At 33.3% G+C, this 21,741-nt stretch overlaps 2 protein-coding genes across 4 annotated transcripts in view; one reads left to right on the forward strand and one right to left on the reverse strand.

Annotated features, from left to right (window-relative positions):
• srpx2 (sushi-repeat containing protein X-linked 2) overlaps positions 1-8,093 on the reverse strand; it is a 19,218-nt gene extending 11,125 nt beyond the window's left edge. Inside the window, exons 1-3 of the mRNA XM_087281816.1 lie at positions 7,873-8,093; positions 1,847-1,927; positions 1,576-1,767 (exon numbers count right to left, since the gene is read on the reverse strand). Of these exons, the coding sequence (XP_087137942.1) occupies positions 1,576-1,767; positions 1,847-1,927; positions 7,873-7,942 (343 nt within the window). The 5' untranslated portion in view covers positions 7,943-8,093. The remainder of the gene's footprint in view (positions 1-1,575; positions 1,768-1,846; positions 1,928-7,872) is intronic.
• A 2,958-nt stretch (positions 8,094-11,051) lies between these two features.
• The window catches only part of si:ch211-203d1.3, a 31,779-nt gene continuing 21,089 nt past the window's right edge, over positions 11,052-21,741 (forward strand). Inside the window, exons 1-7 of one of the 3 annotated variants that reach the window (XM_087281809.1) lie at positions 11,052-11,373; positions 13,433-13,540; positions 14,564-14,601; positions 14,690-14,873; positions 17,461-17,576; positions 19,599-19,667; positions 19,991-20,056. In XM_087281809.1, the coding sequence (XP_087137935.1) occupies positions 13,493-13,540; positions 14,564-14,601; positions 14,690-14,873; positions 17,461-17,576; positions 19,599-19,667; positions 19,991-20,056 (521 nt within the window). In that variant the 5' untranslated portion in view covers positions 11,052-11,373; positions 13,433-13,492. Of the gene's footprint in view, positions 11,374-12,234; positions 12,351-13,432; positions 13,541-14,563; positions 14,602-14,689; positions 14,874-17,460; positions 17,577-19,598; positions 19,668-19,990; positions 20,057-21,741 lie in introns of those variants that run through there. The other 2 variants (XM_087281808.1, XM_087281810.1) reach the window with 2 other exon arrangements.

Consider the following 21,741-nt stretch of genomic DNA (forward strand, 5'->3'; position numbering starts at 1 on the left):
CACATTTTTACTTATGTTTTTCTTTGTTCTATGCAGTGTTGTGTATTTTCCTTTTTGTGTCACATTGACATGATCTGCCAACAAATTACAGTACAAACAGCAACAACAACAAAAAAATAGTTTACTCCAGAACACCGCTCCAGAGTACACTATTATATTGACAACACAACTAAGACTGTCTTATCCGTACACAATGACAAAAGGACTTTTAATTCTGACGACACTGACACTTGTATTAACACAGGAATGTAGTTTTGAGAGATGAACTAAAAAATTTTAGCAAGAGGCTGGCTTTTGCAGGTAATCCAAGGTGTTTTGCTATTTGTACGCGTTGTTTTAAGAAATTTACTTACTGTTTTGCAAAATTTCAATTCTGATCTGAGAAATGTACTAAAGTGACTGAGAAAAACTGTAAATAGACTAATGTGATTCTGTGTTGTCTGAATTTGTGTATTTTTTCCATTGTGTGTTATTGTGTTATTGATAGATCAAAATATTTGATTATACTTTTGTTTTGGAAAGATTTCATTTATTTCATTTCATTTTAAAAAGCCCTAAATGGTTTTTTTTTAATTTAGGGCTTTTTAAAATGAAATGAAATAAATGAAATCTTTCCAAAACAAAAGTATAATCAAATATTTTTCAGATTCAGATTTCAGAATACAGATTCACAAATTGCAATATCGATGCTCAGACAATATATTGTCCATTTAAAAAATAAATAAATAAATTATTTATAATTTATTTATTTATTTTTTAAATGGACAATATATTGTCTGAGCATCGATATTGCAATTTGTGAATCAGGATATGCAACGCTGAGTTGGGATTAGAGTTGATCAGAATCCAAAGGTCAAAACACATGAGATTTGTGGAGAGACACTGCAGAATTTAACCATTATAGAGTGAAAGTTTAAAATGTTTATGTGTTTTAAGGCATTTGTGAGGATTTTAAAAGAGCACAACGAGCATAAAGCAGTTCAATAAAGATGCATTTTATTGAATAATTTATAGAATTTTACATTTGATAATTCAGTTCCTGTACCTGAATACTGTTAGACTCTACCCGGAAAACCGTAAAGCTTTAGCATGTGCTCCATTGTGTTTATTTATTATTAGTTTATTATATGTACATAGATTTTTATACATAGAATATAATTATATTTGACTCCCATATAAAATCATCCCAATCAGTCTAAAGTAATGATTTTCCAAATAGAGCTATTTAAGTCATGTGGTGAAATTGTATTTGTATTGTAAAAAGTCACAAAGTCTATTTTTTCTAATATCATGCAGCCCTAATAAATATATATATATATATATATATAATTTGTTCCTCATTGATATAAGATCCAATGTTTGCATTCACTGAGAAAATATTCAGACTTAAAGATAAACATCAAAAGTGGGTTGTTTAAGTGTTTTTTTTTTTCCCCTGTAAGAGTAACAATGTTGACAGTATGTAACAAATGTACTTACTTTTTCCAATTTGTTTTACTTGAAATGCAAAACCTCCAATTATTGAATCACCCTTATGAGTTTTTAATTGTTATGCTACCTTTTAAGTAGACTTACTTCGACAGAGAGCACTTCCAGACCAGCGGCGGTTCGGCATGCACTGCACTGATGATCGTCCCAGTCGTTTATATCCACGATCACAGGACAGCATGCAGCGAGTACCAAGTGTGCTGTGGTGGCGACCTCCTCGAGGTGACGTACAGGACACCTCCCCGCTGGTGAGTTTGAGTCTATGACACCACTGCGGATCTGCCAGACAAATGGGTTTAATGTAAGTATAGACTTCGCTTTTAGACATACTGTCGGTTGTATTTGTGAGCCTACTTACGTTTGTAGTCCAACTGAGGGGTGTGGTAAATCTCATCCTCATGCACAACTTCATTGGTGTCATGATAAGTAAATGTTGAGCCTGAAAGCAAATGTTTATAGAGGTGTTTTTTGAAGAGGTATTATTTATACAATTTAAAACTATCGCTTATTTATAATAATATTTATTTTGCTTGTTTTTTTCATATATTTCCAGTGTACATTTGAAATTTGAGTTTTAGTAATTTTGTAGTGATTTTCATTGCTTTCAAAGCTTTTTAACTCAAGTTTGACAGCACTCTATAATATGTTGCATTTACTAACATGAACAGTGCATGTATTACAGTATTTGTTCATGTTAGTTAGCGGAAAATACAGTTATTGTTAGTTCATGCTAACTCACAGTGCATTAACTAATGTCAACAATCATACATTTTACATTTTAATAATGCATTAGTAAACATTAAACTATTATTACAGGGTTTCTGCAGGAGTCACAGAGTTAAATTTAAAACTTTTTAAGACATTTTTTAGACCATTATGAATTAAATTTAGACTCATAAAGGGCTAAAGGCTAAGGCATTTCTCAAATTACATTAACAATATATATATATATACATATATTTAAATTTTATTTCTTAGCAAACTATTTTAAATATTGTGTAAAATGAAGCTATACACTTTTTTCCCAACATAAACTTACTTAGAAATAAATAAATAAAATGAACATGTGTTTTAAAAGTTTTAAAGACTACAATAAACTAAATCTATGCACAACAATCTGTCCAGGTCGGTTTTGTTAGCAGTAAATACATGGAGCACTTTTAAACAAATGTTATTGTAAGGACAATAATTAAACCATTATGATAAACAGAGTTAAAAATGACTTTTTGAATAAAAAGTTTAATGTTTTATTGGTAATTGTATGGGTTTTGGCCAGATTGAGTAGCAATACATAAACAAAGAAAAATTAAGACCTGTTTAAAAAAAGATTTAAGACCTATAGCACAATATTGCAGTAAATTTAAGACCTTTTTAAGGCCTAAAATTTGGATTTTGAGATTTCAGAATTTTTTATGACTCGGTATTATAAATTCGGTAACACTTTATTTTAAGGGTCCAAAATAATGCATTAATTAAGTATCAAATAATGATTAATTTGTTTACAATTAAGCATTAGTTAAAAACAAAAGCACTAATAATTATGGTTAACTAAACGTTTTAAGGGTCCCAAGTTATATAATTATTATAATTATTTCATGCTAGTAAATGCATTAACCAATGAAGCCTTATTGTAAAGTGTGACCAGATTTTTCTTCAGATATTTATCAATTTTAAGTATTGTGAATTTAAAAGCAAATTTAACTGAAAAAAAAATCCACAAAATATTTCCTTATTTTGTAAAACTGATCCTATATATCCAAATAAATGATGCACAACTTCACCAGTGTCATACGTAATTGCTGAGCTTGAAAGCAAACTTTTGTAGAGATTATTGAGCATTTATTAAATAAAAATATTTTATAAACTACTGTATTATTTCTTAATGCCTATGATAATTAATCTCATATTTCCAGTTTATATTTTAACTTTAAACATTTTAACCTTAAAAAAATTATTTAGTGAAAAATCCACTTGATTGTTTTTCTTGTGAAATTCTCAGTAAGTTTGATGTGTCAAATGACCCTCTTCCTATTGAAAAAACAAAAGTTGGATCCAAGATGGCTGACTTCAAAACGGCCACCATGGTCACCACCCATCTTGCAAAGTTTGCCCCCTCACATATACTAATGTGCCACAAACAGGACGTTAATATCACCAACCATTCCCATTTTATTAAGGTGTATCCATATAAATGGCCCACCCTGTATTTGGAAAGCCATTACTTTAGATTGATTGGGGTGATTTTGTATGGGAGAACAATATAAATCTATTCTATGAAATTGATTATATACAAATAATTAACAAACTACAGTCATAAATAAATGCCGTGGAGCACATGTTAAAGTTAAATAAACAGTGCTTTATGGTTTTCTGGGGAGAGTCTATCAGTATTCGGTAAAGAAATTGAATGATCAAATGTAAAAGAGCATTGCATAATCTTCATCAAATAAATAATTCAATAAAATATATCTTTATTAAGCTTCTTTATGTTCTCTTCAAACTCTTAAAATCCTCACAAATGCCCTAAAATCATAACCATTTTAAACTTTTACTATATTATGGTTCAATTCTGCAGTGTCTCCCCACAAATCTCATGTGTTTTGACCTTTTGATTCTGATCAACTAATCCGGCTCCTCAACATTGCATATCCTAAGATGTGACTATTCCAGATGCACTTATTGCAATATCGATGTTAAAACGATATATTGTGCAGCCCTCATCTATTATATGAAGCAATGGAGAAAAACAAAAAGAGACCATTTAAAAACTCACTGCCTGAGTTAATTAGGTATGGTTTGAGTAAAATGTTAATATTGGTTTTAATCAAAAATGTTGATAACATTTTGTCCAAATTTCAATTATTTATTTTTTTATTTAATTTGACTATTTGTTTACAAATAACAAATGGTATTTGGTGTTTTCAATTCACAATGCATAAAGTCATTTCACCAAATATTTTCCCTGTTTAGAAAATCTGGTCCTAGATTTCCAAATAAATGATGCACAACTTTACCACTGTCATGAGGATAAAACTCTGAGCCTGAAAGCCAATATAAAAGTTTAGGCTTTGATCTCAAATAAGTCCTCTAAAAGTGATCTTCTAAAAGTTTGGCAGGCACATCACAGCAGCAAATCAGCTGCCTCATCAGTGTCCTGCGGCCTCAGCCATAGAGAAAAAGATCCCCGACCACCCTTGTTGTTGTTTCCATGAAGCACAACCACCACCATCATCATTCTTTCCAATCACACACTTTTTTTTTCTGGTTTCATATGCGTAGACATTTTTGAGGAAACCTTTAAGTCTATCAAAGTCAGTGTTGCCTATAAAAAAACTTTTATTTCAGGGGAAAATATACTGTGAAGTTTGTTAATGCAAACATAAAAAGCTGAGTACTGTACAGTGCGTAACCTGAAAGCTAGGACAGAACTTGTTTCAGCAAATGCCAAAAACACATCTGCCAAAAGTTGCAACTCTCTGAGTCTGCACACACACACACACACACACAAATTCAGATCCAGCCAAGTCAGGGTTTGCACGTCCGTGTTTACTGGATTAGGATTTTTGAAAACAGAGATTTATAGAGAATGTCTAACAGGAGGAGCTGAGTGTCTATGGAAGAGATACACTTACCGGCCACTTTATTAGGTACACCTGTCCAACTCCTCGTTAACACAAATTTCAAATCAGCCAATCACATAACAGAAACTCAATGCATTTAGGCATGTAGACATGGTCAAGAAAATCTGCTGCAGTTCAAATCGAGCATCAGAATGGTGAACAAAGGTGATTTGAGTGACTTTGAACGTGGCATGGTTGTTGGTTCCAGATGGGCTGGTCCGAGTATTTCAGAAACTGCTGATCTACTGGGATTTTCACGCACAACCATCTCTAAAATTTACAGAGAATGGTCAAAAAAGAGAAAACATCCAGTTCTGTGGGTGCAAATGCCTTGTTGATGCCAGAGGTCAGATGAGAATGGTCAGCCTGGTTTGAGCTGATAGAAAGGCAACAGTAACTCAAATAACCACTCGTTACAACCGAGGCATGCTGAAGAGCATTTTTAAATGCACAACACTTCCTGCCTTAAGGCGAATGGGCTACAGCAGCAGAAGACCAGACCGGGTGCCACTCCTGTCACCTAAGAACAGGAAACTGAGGCTACAATTTGCATTGACTCACCAATATTGGACAATAGAAGATTGGAAAAACACAGCCTAGTCTGATGAGTCTTGATTTCCGCTGCAACATTCAGATTGTAGGGTCAGACACCTACAGCCTACCTGAGTATTATTGCTGACCATGTCCATCCCTTTATGACTAGTGTACCCATCTTCCATGGCTACTTTCCCAGGATAACACGCCATGTCATAAAGCGCAAATCATCTCAGACTGATCTTGAACATGACAATGAGTTCACTGTACTCAAATGGCCTCCGCAGTCACCAGATTCCAATCCCAATAGAGCAACATTGGGATGTGGTGGAACGTGAGAATTGCATCATGGATGTGCAGCCGACAAATCTGCAGCAACTGTGTGATGCTATCATGTCAATATGGACCAAAATCACTGAGGAATATATCCAGTACCTTGTATCCCATGATGGATTAAGGCAGTTCTAAAGGCAAAAGGTGGTCCAACCTGGTACTAGTAATTTGTGCCTAATAAAGTGGCCAGTGAGTGTAGCGTATTTTATAGTAGTATTATTTATACACCATTACATTATTTCATTCTAAATCTTTGGGATTTTTTTATTTTCCCTAGTCTAAAAATCCTATTGCCATATCAGTTTAGTTTAATTTAAAGCATTAATTTTGTCTTTTTATTTATTTTAACTTAATTCTTTACTTTAAAATTTTATTTCAGCTATTCTCAGTGTTTCTGAAATTATTAGGTTTAGATTTGAGTAACATTTATATCTTTATTGAATCAAGTTTTTTGTTTTGTTTTCATGCAGACAAAGCCACTTTCCAGATTATCAATGATTGTGACAACCCTGAAAGAAATGGACTTATTATGTTTTTAGGAATGATTATCAGTTATTGAGCTGACCACTTGTCCAGGGTGTCTCCTTTGGACCAAGACAAGCTCTTATTTAAGAACTCACTGTTTTCTTGTACAGTTGTAAGAAAATGGGACAAGTCTGAGCAACAGAAGATCTGAATCTTCGCCAATGATGCATATGCAAAGAGGATAACCGTATGCAATGATGCTGCCAGGCCTTGCGGAATCTCATTTCAAAAACATCCATCCATTCAGTTCCTAAACCGCCTGTCCAATCTACGGTCGCAGGGATGCTGGAGCACATCCCAGCCGATAAAGCCTGAAGACATGGAAACTTCCTGGACAGATGGCCATATTTTAAATACATTCTTTTTAAATGTATAAATGCTGAAATCCTCCTCAAAGAGACTGACTGCAGCTGTCTAGAGTCTATAAAGTTGTAACATACCAAGACTTTGACTCAACGTTTGTCAATACCCAGACTGCTTTACTCTACCTGGAAAACATTATGATGCCGTTCCTCAAGGGAAAACTTTCCAGTTTGTGTGAAGGGAAAAATGTTGTTCTCATTTATTTCAGCTATTTGCAACTGTGCAGAAGCCAAACCAATTTTAATCAGGTAAATATGTAAGACTCTGGCAATAAATATTTTGAGTAAACTCATTTGTTTTGGCTAATCATTTCAATCTCGTAGCATATTCATGATTTTTTCCCTCTTTTTTTGTTATTTCTTGTTACGCCTCAGGGGTGGTAAACCCAAAGGTTACACAGGAGTAAAGTTCTTCCTTTAAAAGGTCAAATTAGGGATCTTTCTTTCACAAATGCTAAACTCACACTCATTCATTTTCTGGGTCACTGGGTTGTAATTACAGGACAGTATAGGCATCATACATCAGTCAGCATGTCAATAATATGTTTCTGGTAACAATAAACGCCTAATGGACAAAACTAAGAAGATGTTTATGTCTGTGATTTTGGTAAAACTGCTCATTTTGCCAAACGCACGTCACTAATTCCTCTGAAGTGTGAATCATTCATCAATCCAAACCATCCCAGATTAACTGAGAGTATTTGTAATTGAGAGTGTCAGTGAGAATATGTAAGGATCTATAAAACATAATTAGCATCCAGAAGTTTAAAAGTTATTTCGTCTAAGTTTAGTTTCATTAAATCCTAAAAAAATCCTAAATAAAAATCTCCATTTCTCCGCTAAGACCCGATAGTCCATAACCATAATGCTAAAGTAAACAAAATCACAGCTGTTTTTCATGTTAAGCCTTTTACGAAAAACACAACTAATCAGAAAGCTTGTGTAGAATACAGTTCTACATGATTTAATTCAGTGTGTATATAAAGAATGAGAAAATAAAGATGTCTTACCCTCAGTGTTATCACCCAGAGCCTGATAAATGATGAACAGCTCAACAAAAAGAATAATACATTTGAGCATTGTATTGGATGCCAGCGGAGAATGATTTAAATGTTAATATAAAAACTTAACCCAAGATAAATTCAGATATTTCCAGAGTAATCGTTCGGATAACTAACTCTGACAGAGTAGTCGCAAGCAGTGAATCCCACGCAGTAAAACCTTCAAATGCGAGTGGAGTCTCTGCACAGATTTCTACCACTAGTCGGATTTGCAGCTCTTCTATTGTTATTACGCAGCAGGACGGATGAGGGCGCTGCTGCACTGTGGTCGTTTACTAGAGATTTAGATTTCAATTATCCCAAACAAGTTTGTAAGTGCTTGATAATGACTGAATAAATCAGGGTGTTTCCCGTGCTTTCCACAAGACAAATAAATGAACTGTATATCCAACATTTAGAAAGATTTATAATATTAATTTTAATGAAATATATTGCTTTTATTTTGAAGTGTAAGTGCAAATGAAGCCCTTTAAGAACACCAAGATGCTGAGCTATGTGTGTATAGCCTAAATTACAACATAACTCCAACTAGCTAACAGATAAACTTGTTGTAGGACATCTTAAGATTTTATATTTTTGTCTCATCACCTCTACAGTACCTTAGTAATTGTTTTTATAGTTATTTACATGAATTGGACACATTTCGAGCATCATTATGACTTATAACCTACACATATTCAGAAATCACATATTCAAGCTGATTGTAGGTCCAGTATACAGTAGCTGCGTTCAATTTTGAATGCAGCCTTCCTGTCACTTCTTGTTCCATAGAAACTAAATGAGCACAGTGTTTGCACATCATTCATTGTGTGAGGAGTGTGTCAATATTTGTAAAAGATCTTTTGAGTATTTAGTAGAATTCTTCCTTTAAGCAGAATGTTCCATTTGGCACACTTTGAATATTTTACACTAGCCCGCAGTGTGAGTTTTAGTGCTCCATTTGAGACCTAGTCATTGGTAGCTCCCTGCCTATGGTGTAAATTTGTGACCTAGACATTCGTGGCCTGTAAATCTGAAAATTGGAAATAACTTTTGAATTAAATATTTTAGACCCACTAGTATGCAGAATGCTTGCTAGAGCATACCACGGTGAAGTTAGTTTGACATTTGACATTCATTAGACATTAGGTTTTAAACCAATTAAATTCTTTACTGCCGTTATAATTTGAGCCAAAATATGTCAGATAGACATAAAGATGTGCCCTTTATGTTGCACAAGGCTTAATTTCTCAATAATAAAAAAAAATTAAGCATACGAATAAATTAAACAATTCAACCATATGATATTATACAATAAGGCCAGTACCAAAATCTTCAGAAAAACATTCTGGCTATTGCACAATACTCTGTTTTTGGATTTAACACTTTATTTATTTTATCATGTTTTTAAAATAACCTTTCAAAATAACATGTCACAATGGTTAAAAGTCAATTAAACTCTGACACCATTTGAGATAAAATATTCAAATTAACTGTAAAATTGTCTGAATAGTATTCTCTATGATGCACAAGCTTTGTTTTATACAGTTATTCCTTTGTTGTTTTAATTTACAGTAATGAATCCATATTTTCGTTCATTCTTTGAATACACTGTAAACACCTAAATGAATTAAACTCTGACACCATTTGAAATAAAATATTCAAATCAGCTCTAAAATTGTCTAAATATTATTCTTAAATATTATTCTCTATAATGCACAAGCTTTGTTTTTTACAGTTATTCCTTTGTTGATTTTATGTACAGTAATGAATTCATATTTTCAGTATATCGGGTACACTGTAAACACTTAATAGAATTAAACTCTTAGGCCATTTGAGATAAAATATTCAAATTTATGCCTTATTTATGTCTATCTGACATATTTTTGTCTTAAAATATAAGAGGAGCAAAGAATTTAACTGGTTTGAAACCGAATGTCCAATAAATGTCAAACGTCAAACTAACTTTACCTCGTTCTAGAGCTTTACATGACACTAACAGGAATTCTGAATGCAAGTTTTGGAAAGGCAGTTTTTTTTTTTTAAAGATGAGGATTGCAAGATGAGGGTAAATTTAGTTGTGTCAACAATAAACAATAGTATTATTATGTAAACATGTCCTGTTTCTGTTCCTCCTAGCAATTACTTTTCACAACGTTGCATTTTGCTACTGTATACCATCCCTCACGAAAATGTCCATGTTTTCATTGTGAAAATATATTTACCAATGCTTTGTTTTTGTTTCTGTCAGATTGATCAGTTTACCAACCTATAGATCAGGGGTGCCCAATCTTTTTCTTATGAAGGGCCAAAATCTAATCTTGATTGAGAGCTGTGGGCTGAAAGTAAATATAGCACACTGTATTACATCAAAATTGCAATGGGTAATTTCCTAATTTATTATTTCATAATAATACTTCAACCATACCAATGCATCATTTTTTTTTTGAAAATATATATTATTTTAACGAACATATTACAATAAAAGCATAAACAAAATTCAATTTATAAGACAATGGAGTTCAATGCTGAATACACAAGTCATGCTAAACCTGCATTTGCCTTGGTTTGCACCCTGATGTCTTCTGCTTTGTCCCCTATTGATGACAGTATGTACATTTAAAAAAAAATCTGATTCATTTGCAAAATTTAATTGAAACATTTCATTTCAGTTAGTTTTGTTTTGTTTTGTAGCTCAACAGTAAAACAAAAGGTTAGTAAAGGCTTTGTCCAACCCTTCCCATTCCCAATCATTTCCCCTCTGACAGACCTACTTACTAGTGTAGCAGTACATGGGTGATATGGGGTTACCATTTATTTAGTTAAGTCATGTTAATATTCACAATAATAATGTCAATTAAAAGCATAGACTATTTCCCCTATAATAGTTATATTTAATGTGGTAAAGACAATGGAGTAGTGAGCTGAACCCCCATTTTAGTTGGTCAGTGTTGTTTTACATTTACGTTTTTGTTGTTTATATAATGTCGAAATAAATTCAGAGCCAGTTAAAGTGTGTGGGTATTTTATAAGAAATGACGTTACCGATCAGTCCCCCGATTAGCCAAGCAGCGTGTGTCTGTCTCTTTAATAGGCGAATTACTCCCGATCCGCCTCTTCCATTTAAGGGCACATTTACTTTTCTCGGCCGAGAATAAGTCTTCCTGGTTTCATGATAGAGTAGGCTGCCTTCCCCTTTAAATGTGTTTTGGACCCATGCAAAAGTTGTGGTCACAGGATTGAAATAACTAACGCGATTTCCAGAGGGAGATTCAGTTAGGAGGGAATCCTTTATAATTTCGCCGCGTTTCAGCGCATCAGGTAAGCGAACTCTCTCCATGTTTGGTCCGCCCTCCTTTGCTTTTCTTAAGGAACTGACAATGACAAGCATCGAGTCTTGGTGAACACAGCTGTGCTGGAGCTGCACAAGCATTACGCACCGACCTTCAAATTAAGCAGCTTGATTTATAGGTATGTTATATACTTTATCGACACATTTTTAAGCCAGCGATGAATCTGATATGACAAGGTTTCAAGTTTGTCTCGTTAAGTAACGTTAAAAGCTTGAGATGAGGTGTTGCATACTGTCAATGTGACGCTCAAAGGCGCGTTATTACGCTGCTATGTACAGCTTCAACCACACATTCCACATATACGACAGATATTTTTATATCTCGTGGCATTTCAGAGGTGATTGAAGCTTTATTATGAAGTGCCATGGATATGGCGAACAAATACCCGGCTTGTCTCCATCTTAGACAGCAGAACCATTTGGCTGTTTTATTTTCGCTTATCTGTCACGTTAACGTTACATAATTTATTTATGCGGTGACAATTTATTGGACATTCCACGAATACGGTTGACTACTCTTTGACTGTCAAGGATTAAATAAGAGGCATTCGAGGCATGCACATACATTCTTGTTTTGCTTTGTTTCCTATCTATCTATCTATCTATCTATCTATCTATCTATCTATCTATCTATCTATCTATCTATCTATCTATCTATCTATCTATCTTATATTATATAATATTATACCCTTAAAATAAGGATTTGTCCTGTTCTAGTGCAGAGGGCAGCCCCTTATGACTTAACATTTCTAACAATTAAAGTCAGTCTAACAATCAAATCAAATGCCATATTGTCATATTTTCACTGTAAATTAAAAAAAGATATACATTATGTATTTTTTTCCATCCTATTTCATTTATATTTGAAAACATTTTAGGAATGTGGTACAGAATGCATATAATATGAGAATATGTGTCTATTTCCTTAAGCACCTATTTACAAAATAAAGTAGTGTGAGGGTAATCTGAACATGTCTACCAATTTTGTTATTGTTACGTGACCCACTAGCACCACTTGACTGCCTTTTACCAACTCTCTCTCTCATGGCATCATGTAGTTTGTCGATGATCCACCCACTTTTTGTCTACACTGTTTGTGAGTACTGTGTATTTGTATGATTTATGATATAGCTAGCCCTTTTTCATCAAGGCAATTTACGAAAAACAAATCTTAACCACAAAAAAATGACATGACAATGAAGGTGATTCTGTCTGTCTGTCTGTCTGTCTGTCTGTCTTGATTTAACAGTTCTAACAATCAAAATCAATCTAACAATCAAATGCTATTGTCATATTTTAATTGTGAATTAAAAAAAAGATACATTAAGTATTATTTTCCATTCTTTTTATTTAAATTTGATTAAATTTTAGAAATGTGGTACAGAATGCAATCTATCTATCTATCTAATAATATAATTATTATCTAATTTTATATTATTATATTATATTATATTATATTATATTATATTATATTATATTATATTATACCCTTAAAATTAGGATTTGTCCTGTTCCAGTACAGAGGGCAGACCATTATGACTTAACATTTCTAACAATTTCAGTCTAACAATCAAATCAAATGCCATATTGTCATATTTTCACTGTGAATTAAACGTTATGTATTACTATTTTCATCCTTTTTTTATTTTGATAAAATTTTAGAAATATAGAACTGAATGCATGTAATATAAGAATGTGTCCAAAAATGCCTCAAGTACTTATTTGAAAAATAAAGTAGTGTGAATGTAATCTGAAAGTATTAGATCTGCCAATTTGTTACTGTTACTTGATCAACTGTTACTTTTACATAATGACGCACCACTTCACTGCCTTTTTACAAATTCTCTCCTATGGCATCATGTAGTTTGTAGATGATTCATCCACTTTTTGCCTACACTTTGTGAATTTGTATAATGTATGATCTCAAATTAGCCAGGCCTTTTTTTAAATCTATATATAAAACAAACCTTACCAACAAACAATGGCGTCATGTAGAAAGTGATTTTATTTATTTACATATCCCCAAACCCATTTGTGGATGTTAATAATAGAATCTAAGAGGGTGTTCTATACTAGTTGTATTGTGCATTTGATTCAGTATTGCATCTTTAAATGTGGTACCAACTATCAATTCATCATTTTCCCCCTCCATTTTTTTTTTGTGTCTTTTCAATTTAGTCAACAGTTGAGCTGCTTTAACTCATCTGCCGGTGTTAAAGCAGGATAACCGGCTGTGGAATGGCTTTGCTGACTCTGCACAGAGCGCCGTCTATTTGCACAACACCGGTGAGTTTTATTCCATCTGATAATGCAATGCTTTTCCAAAATACTGCAGAATGCAATTCTCCAATGTTTGCGCGTCAACGTCAAGTTCTCCGCACATTCCTTCACCTTCCTCCCACTCTCTCTATGTTACCCTAAACCGTTTTCTGTACGCAAATTAATGTATAATTAGGAGGAATGTCTTCTATGTGGCTTTCCAAAACGTGCTGTGAAACTGAATATGAAATCCATTTCACACCGCTCCAAAAATAAGGCCCTAAAATGAATAACTTCCATATTTTGAGGGAATTTGGACAATGTCTTTTAATCGTTTTCTATTTATGTTGATTGTCTGGGTTTGTATTCATTTATCTAGCACAACATTCCTTTTCCCACCCATAACCCATGCATACTATGTCTATCTTCTTCTTCTGTAACTATTTTGAGTAAAGCCTCGCAGTTGGTTTAACCTAAAACCTCAATGGCCCTCCTCTTCCACCCTCTCTTTCTTCTGTTTCTTCTTGTCTCTGTCTGGACACGTCAGTCACATAACAGGTAATGTTACTGTCTCCTCTTTCATTCCATAGAAGCACTGATAACAGCCTCTTCGGTGTCCTTCTCTGTCTTGCTATCTGTTTCTCACTTTATCGCCTTCAGTATGTGCTTCCTCAGTGTCTTATCATACTGCTGCTGCATTACACTTGACTATTTTTTTGGGGTCAAAATGCACTGTCATTGTATATCCGGGTTCCTTTTTTTCTATTTTCATCCCAATCACTCATCTCAGAGTGGGTTATGGGTGAGAAAAAAGGCTGACAAGCCCTTCCCAGGTGCAAGCTTTTATCCAGCTTTGCTTTTGTGCGGCACACATAGAGTCAGATGATCCAACCGATTCAGTCCAGTAGAAAACAAACAAGTGTTTGTTTGCAATTGAAGTGCATCACATAATCCGTTCACCCACCACACATTTGTAACATCACCATTCTCTGGGTAAATCTTAAGAGTTTTAATGTTCCTAATTTAATCTGCTGTCATTTTATTTTCAAGGACGAGCCTATCCCCAGACGAGGAAGACTTCAGAAAAGGTGAGCGTTTGATTGTAGCTCTTTAATCATGCATGCGTATTTCATCCAGAAATGGTTAACTGATTAATCTTTAATTTCTGCGCACCAGAGAAAGTTTCGCCCTGGTTAAAGGGGCCGTGCTCCTGGTGGAAGAGGAAGAGAGAGAGGGATTACAAGAAGAAACCGTATCCCCTCGTCTGGGTCCTCGGCACGGAGGCCAAGCTTCTGACACTCAACGCAGACATTTGCATGCAATGATTTCATTACTGCGACCTGAAGACACAGTCAAACTGGTGAGGATGGCACAAGACAAACCTACACACTCAAATATAAATCTAGAAATATGATTATATTAAAGTCTAGAAAAGTGGTAAAATAATGCGTGAAACAATCCATAAAAAAATCTGAATATAATATAGATAAAATTTTTTATAATCACAAATAGAGCTGCACAATATATTTCAGTATGAATATTTTCACTAGATGACTCTATTTGCAAAGAATGTCTAATTTTGCATTGTTTAGAAGGATTTTTTTTTTAATTTTTTTAAATGGTTTAAAATTATTCGCCCTCCTGTGAAATGTTTTTTTTTTAAATTTATTTATTTTAATTTTTTCGCTATTTCACATACTTCCCAAAAGATGTCTATCAGAGCAAGGAATTTTTCACAGTATTTCCTATAATAGTTTTTCCTCTGTAGAGTCTAATTTGTTTTATTTCGTATAGAATAAAAACAGTTAAAAAAAATTTGAAAAACATTTTACGGTCAATCCCTCTTAGACAATATTTTTTTCTATTGTCTACAGAGCAAGCTACTGTTATACAATGATGTGCGATGTGGCTGTATATCAACACTGGTGTAAGGGGTGGGTTAGTGTCCCACTGGTGATGATATACAGCCAAATCGCACTACTGCTACTTGTGTGAAATTGCATTTATACGACAGTTCGACGGCATATAAAATATATATATATATGTATATAAAATCAAACACAAGTCTAAAAATCCTATCGTAAGAGGGACTACTTTCTTCTGCCATTCATTCACATCTGCAGCTGACGCCAGAACAGCAGAAACCTTACTAATTCACCAACATCATTTTGGAGCTAGTATTTGAATGATTCTCTAGTGTAATGTCTAAAGTGATGACAAAAAAGGGGAATGCCATCAATCTAGAGACTTTTCCTAATATTTCTCTTTTGCAATTGTGATTTCACAATAATTACCCCAAAAAAGCCAAAGTGACACAATCACTACCAGATTACTGGTATGTTTGCGATAAGGAAAAATGTTAAACATATGCGGCCATTTCTTCTTTCTTTCTTTTTACTGAACTGGTTTACAGTAACTAAAACAGGAGACTCATTAGAAACAAAAAGATGGCCAAGCAAAAAGTAACTCGGGGTTTTACAAAGAGTGGCCAACACAAAATACATACATTCCTGATATGAGAGTCCCATGTCACACTCAATACAATACATTTACATGGTACAAATACAACACTACAACATACAGAGAGAGAGAGAGATCGACTTTAAAAATCACTTACCAATTTTATAGTGATTTGATCAGCTGTAGTTTGAAAATACACCAATCTTTTCTCCTCTAAGGGCTTATTATGTGGTCTCTGTCGCCATCTTATGGCTGAACGTCAACCATCTTTATTCTGCTTTATGACAGGCTGATGGATTCCGACGCTCTGTATCTCAGAATTTAAAAATATTTAAAATAGGCACTATCCTTATGAATAAACTGCATAGTTGCGATCTAAACAACTACATTCTTGCCTAAAAGACTCTCAAGTTCAATATGTTGTCCAACAGCAGCAATATTGGTCTAACTGTAGTGAGTTTATTGAATTGCTAATACTGATGTTCTGATATTGCAGAGTATAGCATGGCTATCAGCCAATCAGATTTGAGAACCAGACAGAACTGTTGTAAATAGAATGTATGAATGAATGTATGTATATCTCAATCATATTGTCAGTATTGACAGTATTGACCTACAGAAATTCAATAATCAAATATAAAATACCATGATATAATTATCATATAAATAAACACAATTAATTTTGGTAAAGTGGCAAAAATATTCTTGGTCCAAATGGTTTAACTACACTTGAAATTGCTTGACATCCTGTGACATGACTATTGCAGATTTGCACATTGCGATATCGATGCTGAAATATATTGTGCAGCCCTAATTAATGTAATGTTTGGCTCAGTGTATGCGAATGTACTGCTACCTTACGCCTTTTTATTCATGTGACTAAACTATTGCTTGTTTCAGAAGAATTAATACAAGTGTTCATTCTTGCATTTACCGTCTATGTTTGTCTGGTAATATGATTAGCATAACTAGCAACAAATGTTCTGCAATGTGCTTTAGGGAGGTGGTTCTTTCAATTTCAATAGCAATAACTTGCTTAACAAAAATGAACAAATGCTGTTGCTAATCTGTTTGTTAATGCGTTAACCAACATATACTAATGGAACCATATTGTAAAGTGTTGCCATTTGACTTTATACATGAGCAAATGCAAACACAGATATAATTCAGTATGTAAATCTGTGTACTAAACGAGTGTTTCTCAACCATGTTCCTGAAGGACCACTAGCACTGCTTGTTTTGGATGTGTCCTTTGTCTGTCACACCCATTACATTTCAATCTCTGCTAATGAGCTGATGATCGGAATCGGTTGTTGTTTTTTTGTTAAGGATGCACGTGGTTGAGAATCACTGTACTAAACAACAGAATGTCTTAACATAGCCCTACATGAGTTCTATTTTGAGATTGAATTATCTAGCCATTTAGAATGATTTTTAACGGATCCAGTTCAGACCTCTGTCATATTAATTCTGACTTTCTGTTTCAGGCTGTGCGTCTGGAGTCAGCGAGGCCAGTCCGAGTCCGATATTTGCTTATAATTGGTACACTTGACAATAAAGAAGAGAGCCTGCTACTTGGCATGGACTTTCCAAGCTTAAACAGGTAGCATATCTTTTATAAATAACATTGTTGTGTCATTATAATTCTGGATTTATTTCCAATTAAATAAAAGTTAATAGTTCAGTTAAATGACGTACCTGTTTATTTTTATTTTTTTTTTTTTTTGTTTTTGGAATATAGTAAGCAGTTATATGACAATTTTTTCTCAAAGTGTTTAGTTACCAGGGTATCCGCAGCATCTTAAAGTCTTAAATTCGCTAAAATATATTGTCTTGTTGGTCTTAAATCATTTTAAAGGGTCTTATCACCAACAGCACATCTTGGTAAAACTTTTAGCAAAACTACTCATAACTAATATTGTAACTGTAGTCTGTTGTGCAAACAATATTTTATTTTTTTAAGAGGTTTTTTTAAGTTATGTTGAACAAAAATGTATGTATACTACTAAGTTCTTCTTGTTTTGACACATTATTTAAAATATGTGGCAAAGAAATGACACACACAGATTTTTCATTTTCAGCCAGGCAGCCCGAGGTCTTTCCAATACATAATAGTCATGTTTAAGATCTGATTTCATTCAAAATCTGTGATCTTCACTGCCTGTTAGATATACAATATGAAGTGGGTCTCAGATCGTACAAGAAGCACTGCATTCAACTCCATGATTTGATTTTCATTTTTCTTATTTCAAATAACAAAAAATAACATCACTAGAAAACAAAAATGAATAAATGTTTGTTTTTATATTTCGAACCACATATATATATATATATATATATATATATATATATATATATATATATATATATATATATATATATATATATATATATATATATATATAATTTTTTTTTTTTTATACATATATTTACATATAATTTTTCACTTTCGCCAATTGATGAAGTTTTTTCCCTCGCCGCTGTTGCCACTGGCTTGCATGGTTCATGGAGCTGATTCGTTTGAACTCTTCGCAGTGAATATTAAACCACACTGAACTGAACTCGACACCGAAAACTGGGCTGACACCGTTTTAATTCACTATAATCTTCTATGTGAAGCTGCTTTGACATGATCTACATTGTAAAAGTGCTATTCTAACTAAAGATGCACTGAATTGAATATTATATTTATTATTTTTTTTTTACATGGCAGCATTTTTAATGGAACAACATATTTGACGATATATGAATTATTTGCTTTGCTTTACTGAACAGTTTTCTGAAAAAAAAGTTTTGTGTTAAAATCACTTCCACTTCAGGAGTAAAAGTAACATTGCACATTTGTTTATAATCATTGAACATTTTAACAAGTCATCTCTCCACATTCTAGTTTGAGTATAAAAATAAACATAATTAATTGTTTATTATGATACACAGCATGTTTCAAAAAACACGATCATAGGCATCATAAGCAATAAGCGTATGTATGTATGTATGTTTGTATGTTTGTATGTGAATGAATCTGGTTTCGAAATATAAAAAACAAGTTTTTATTCATTTTTGTTTTCTGGTTGTTTAATTTTTTTATTAAAAAAAAAAAAAACATTTTTTAATTTTGCTTTTCCTGTTTATCACCATGAAAAAGAAAAACACCTCGTATTTTAATATTCATTTTTTAATTTTAAACGAAAATCAAAAAATGGCTCGTTTTTCAATATCCGTTTATAAAATGAATATTTATTAAATAATAATCCTTAAATCATTAAATAATCCTTAGCCTCTAGCCCTATATAATTCTGAAATTTCATTGTTCATGGTCTTAAATTTGACTTAGTGAACCTGCAGAAACCCTGGCTACAGATTTAAAGAGATTGTTTAAACAGAAATTAAATTCTATCATAGTTTACTTGCCCTCTTCCGTTTTCCCCCTCATATTATAACTTTGGTAACCATTGACTTCCAATGGGGGGAAAAAGCACATTGGCATTTCCTCAAATCTCTTGTTTAATGTTTCACAGAAGAAAGTCAAATGATTTTGCATTCAGTAGGAGTAAACATGTTTCATTTTGAGTGAACTATACTTCTAAACAGGAACCTAACTTAGTTTTCTCTTACTTTTTTACAGTGATGAGTGCACCATTGGCCTTGTCTTGCCAATATGGAGTGACACACAAGTTTACCTAGATGGAGATGGGTAAGGCCAGAAAGAATAAATAATAGAATTTTAACAGCTAAGAAAAAAAAAACTGTGAGCAATCTTAACTTTAATACTATGAAACTGTAGTCTTGATATCAGTATCTTATTATCAAAACCAACTTTGACAGAAACAACAGAAAGATTTGATGTGGTTTTCAAAGTAAAGGTAGCTGTCAGTTCATGTAAAATAAAACATAATGACTGTCCTTCAAAGAACATTTCTATGTTTTCTGCACATTTCTGCAGAAGTTTTTGCACTGTAAAGCCTCAACTCCAGAGTTCTGCTTTTCTGACAGTTGGTTTTGCTCGTTCTCTTACAGAGGTTTCAGTGTGACATCTGCAGAAGTGACACGAATTTTCAAGCCTGTGTCCATTCAGACGATGTGGTAAGCGTCAAAGCAGGAAACGCTGAAGAAACAGCCAGTTTCCTCAAACTAGACTGATATGCAGTGTGACTTTGACACACACACTTACATTTGTTTTCAGTTAAAGTGCTGTTTTTTTTAATTCATTATTTTTCTTATTGGTTCTTAGGTGGTTTTAAATGCTATGTACTTGCTCGTTTGAAATAGTTTGCTGATTATTTATGTAAGGTATGGAAACTATTTAGTGACTTTTTTTTTGCATTTTTTGATGCATTGGATTTTCTAGGCATATGTGTGAGAGATTTACTTTTTGTTTAATTCTGCAAACAGTTAACTATAAATCCAGACATAATGACATTTCTGTAATTGCATAACTGTGCTTAAATTTAAAGTACTGAATCATTTAATTAACCCTTGTGCATTGTTCAAATTGACCACTCTTTCGTTATGTTAGTGGCTGTTTTACCCCATTGACTTCCATTATAAGGACATTTTTTGCTCGCAAAGCAATGCCAGCATAGTATCAAGCATTCTTGATTGCTGGTGGTTTTCCCTGTTGAGAAGTGGTAAAATGTGCAATTTTCACTATTGATCAATTGGCACCATTAACCATTTAGATAGGCCAGTTAAAGTGTCAGTGCATTACTATGTTCTGAGAGCTGAGCTGTTTATTTAGACTTTCTCAGACATGTCAAGGTAAGTGTGCAAAGGTGTCTCTCTCTCTCTCTCTCTCTCTCTCACACACACACACACACACACACACACACACACACACACACACACACACACACTATACTACATATAAAAACCAGAAATTAAGCTTTTTTTGCATGGTAACTGATGATCGACAAAAAAGAGAGGCAAATTTACCTCTTCCCAACTGGGAAAACCACCATCAATCAAGAATACAGAATAATATGCTGGCATTGCTTTGCAATCAAAAACTGTTGTTATAATGGAAGTCAAGGGTGCAAAAACAGCCACTAACATAATGAAAGGGTGGTAAATTTGCCCAGAGGGTATTTTTGAGTTTTTGAAAAAGTTCAAAGCATTTTCTCAAAATATGTGTCAAAATAGGATTTGTCACGAAAAATAATGCCATTTGCTAAAACACAAAGAACGTTATGGCCAAATTAAGTCTCAAAATCACTCCAGAGTGGATGAAAACCACCCAACAGCACACTAGAGTTAACAGTGGTTATACTGTTAACCCCATCAACCTACAAATAACCTTGAGCAAAACTCATTAGCAGTAAATGTAGGAATTTTCCAAAGTAACATGTTAGATAGTAAATAAATGATTTTGTAAGTATTTAATGTTAGTAAAGAGAGAGTTTACCCAAAAATGAAAATGTATTTACCAATTACTCAAGTTCAAAACCTGTATGAGTTTCATTCTTTTATTGAACACAAGATATTTTTATATATTTTTTGCTTGCCAGTTGAATTTGTACCATCAACTTTCTGGAAGCCGAAATTCTTCAAAATACCTTTTTATTTTGCTCAAGAAATCCATATAGGATGGAACATCTTTAGGCTGAATAAATTTTCAATTTTGAGCAGTGGTTTAAAGAGTACTGAAAAATCATACATAAGTAAAAGTACCATTACTTGCCTAAAAATGAAGTGCTAGTAGAGTAAAAGTTTCTGTTGTAAATATTACTCAAAGTATGAGTGAATATAGTTGGTATTACACTGTAAAAAGC

This window comes from Danio rerio, chromosome 14, assembly GCF_052040795.2.
Source record: "Danio rerio strain M-AB ecotype USA chromosome 14, GRCz13ab, whole genome shotgun sequence".
Classification (NCBI taxonomy): domain Eukaryota; kingdom Metazoa; phylum Chordata; class Actinopteri; order Cypriniformes; family Danionidae; genus Danio; species Danio rerio.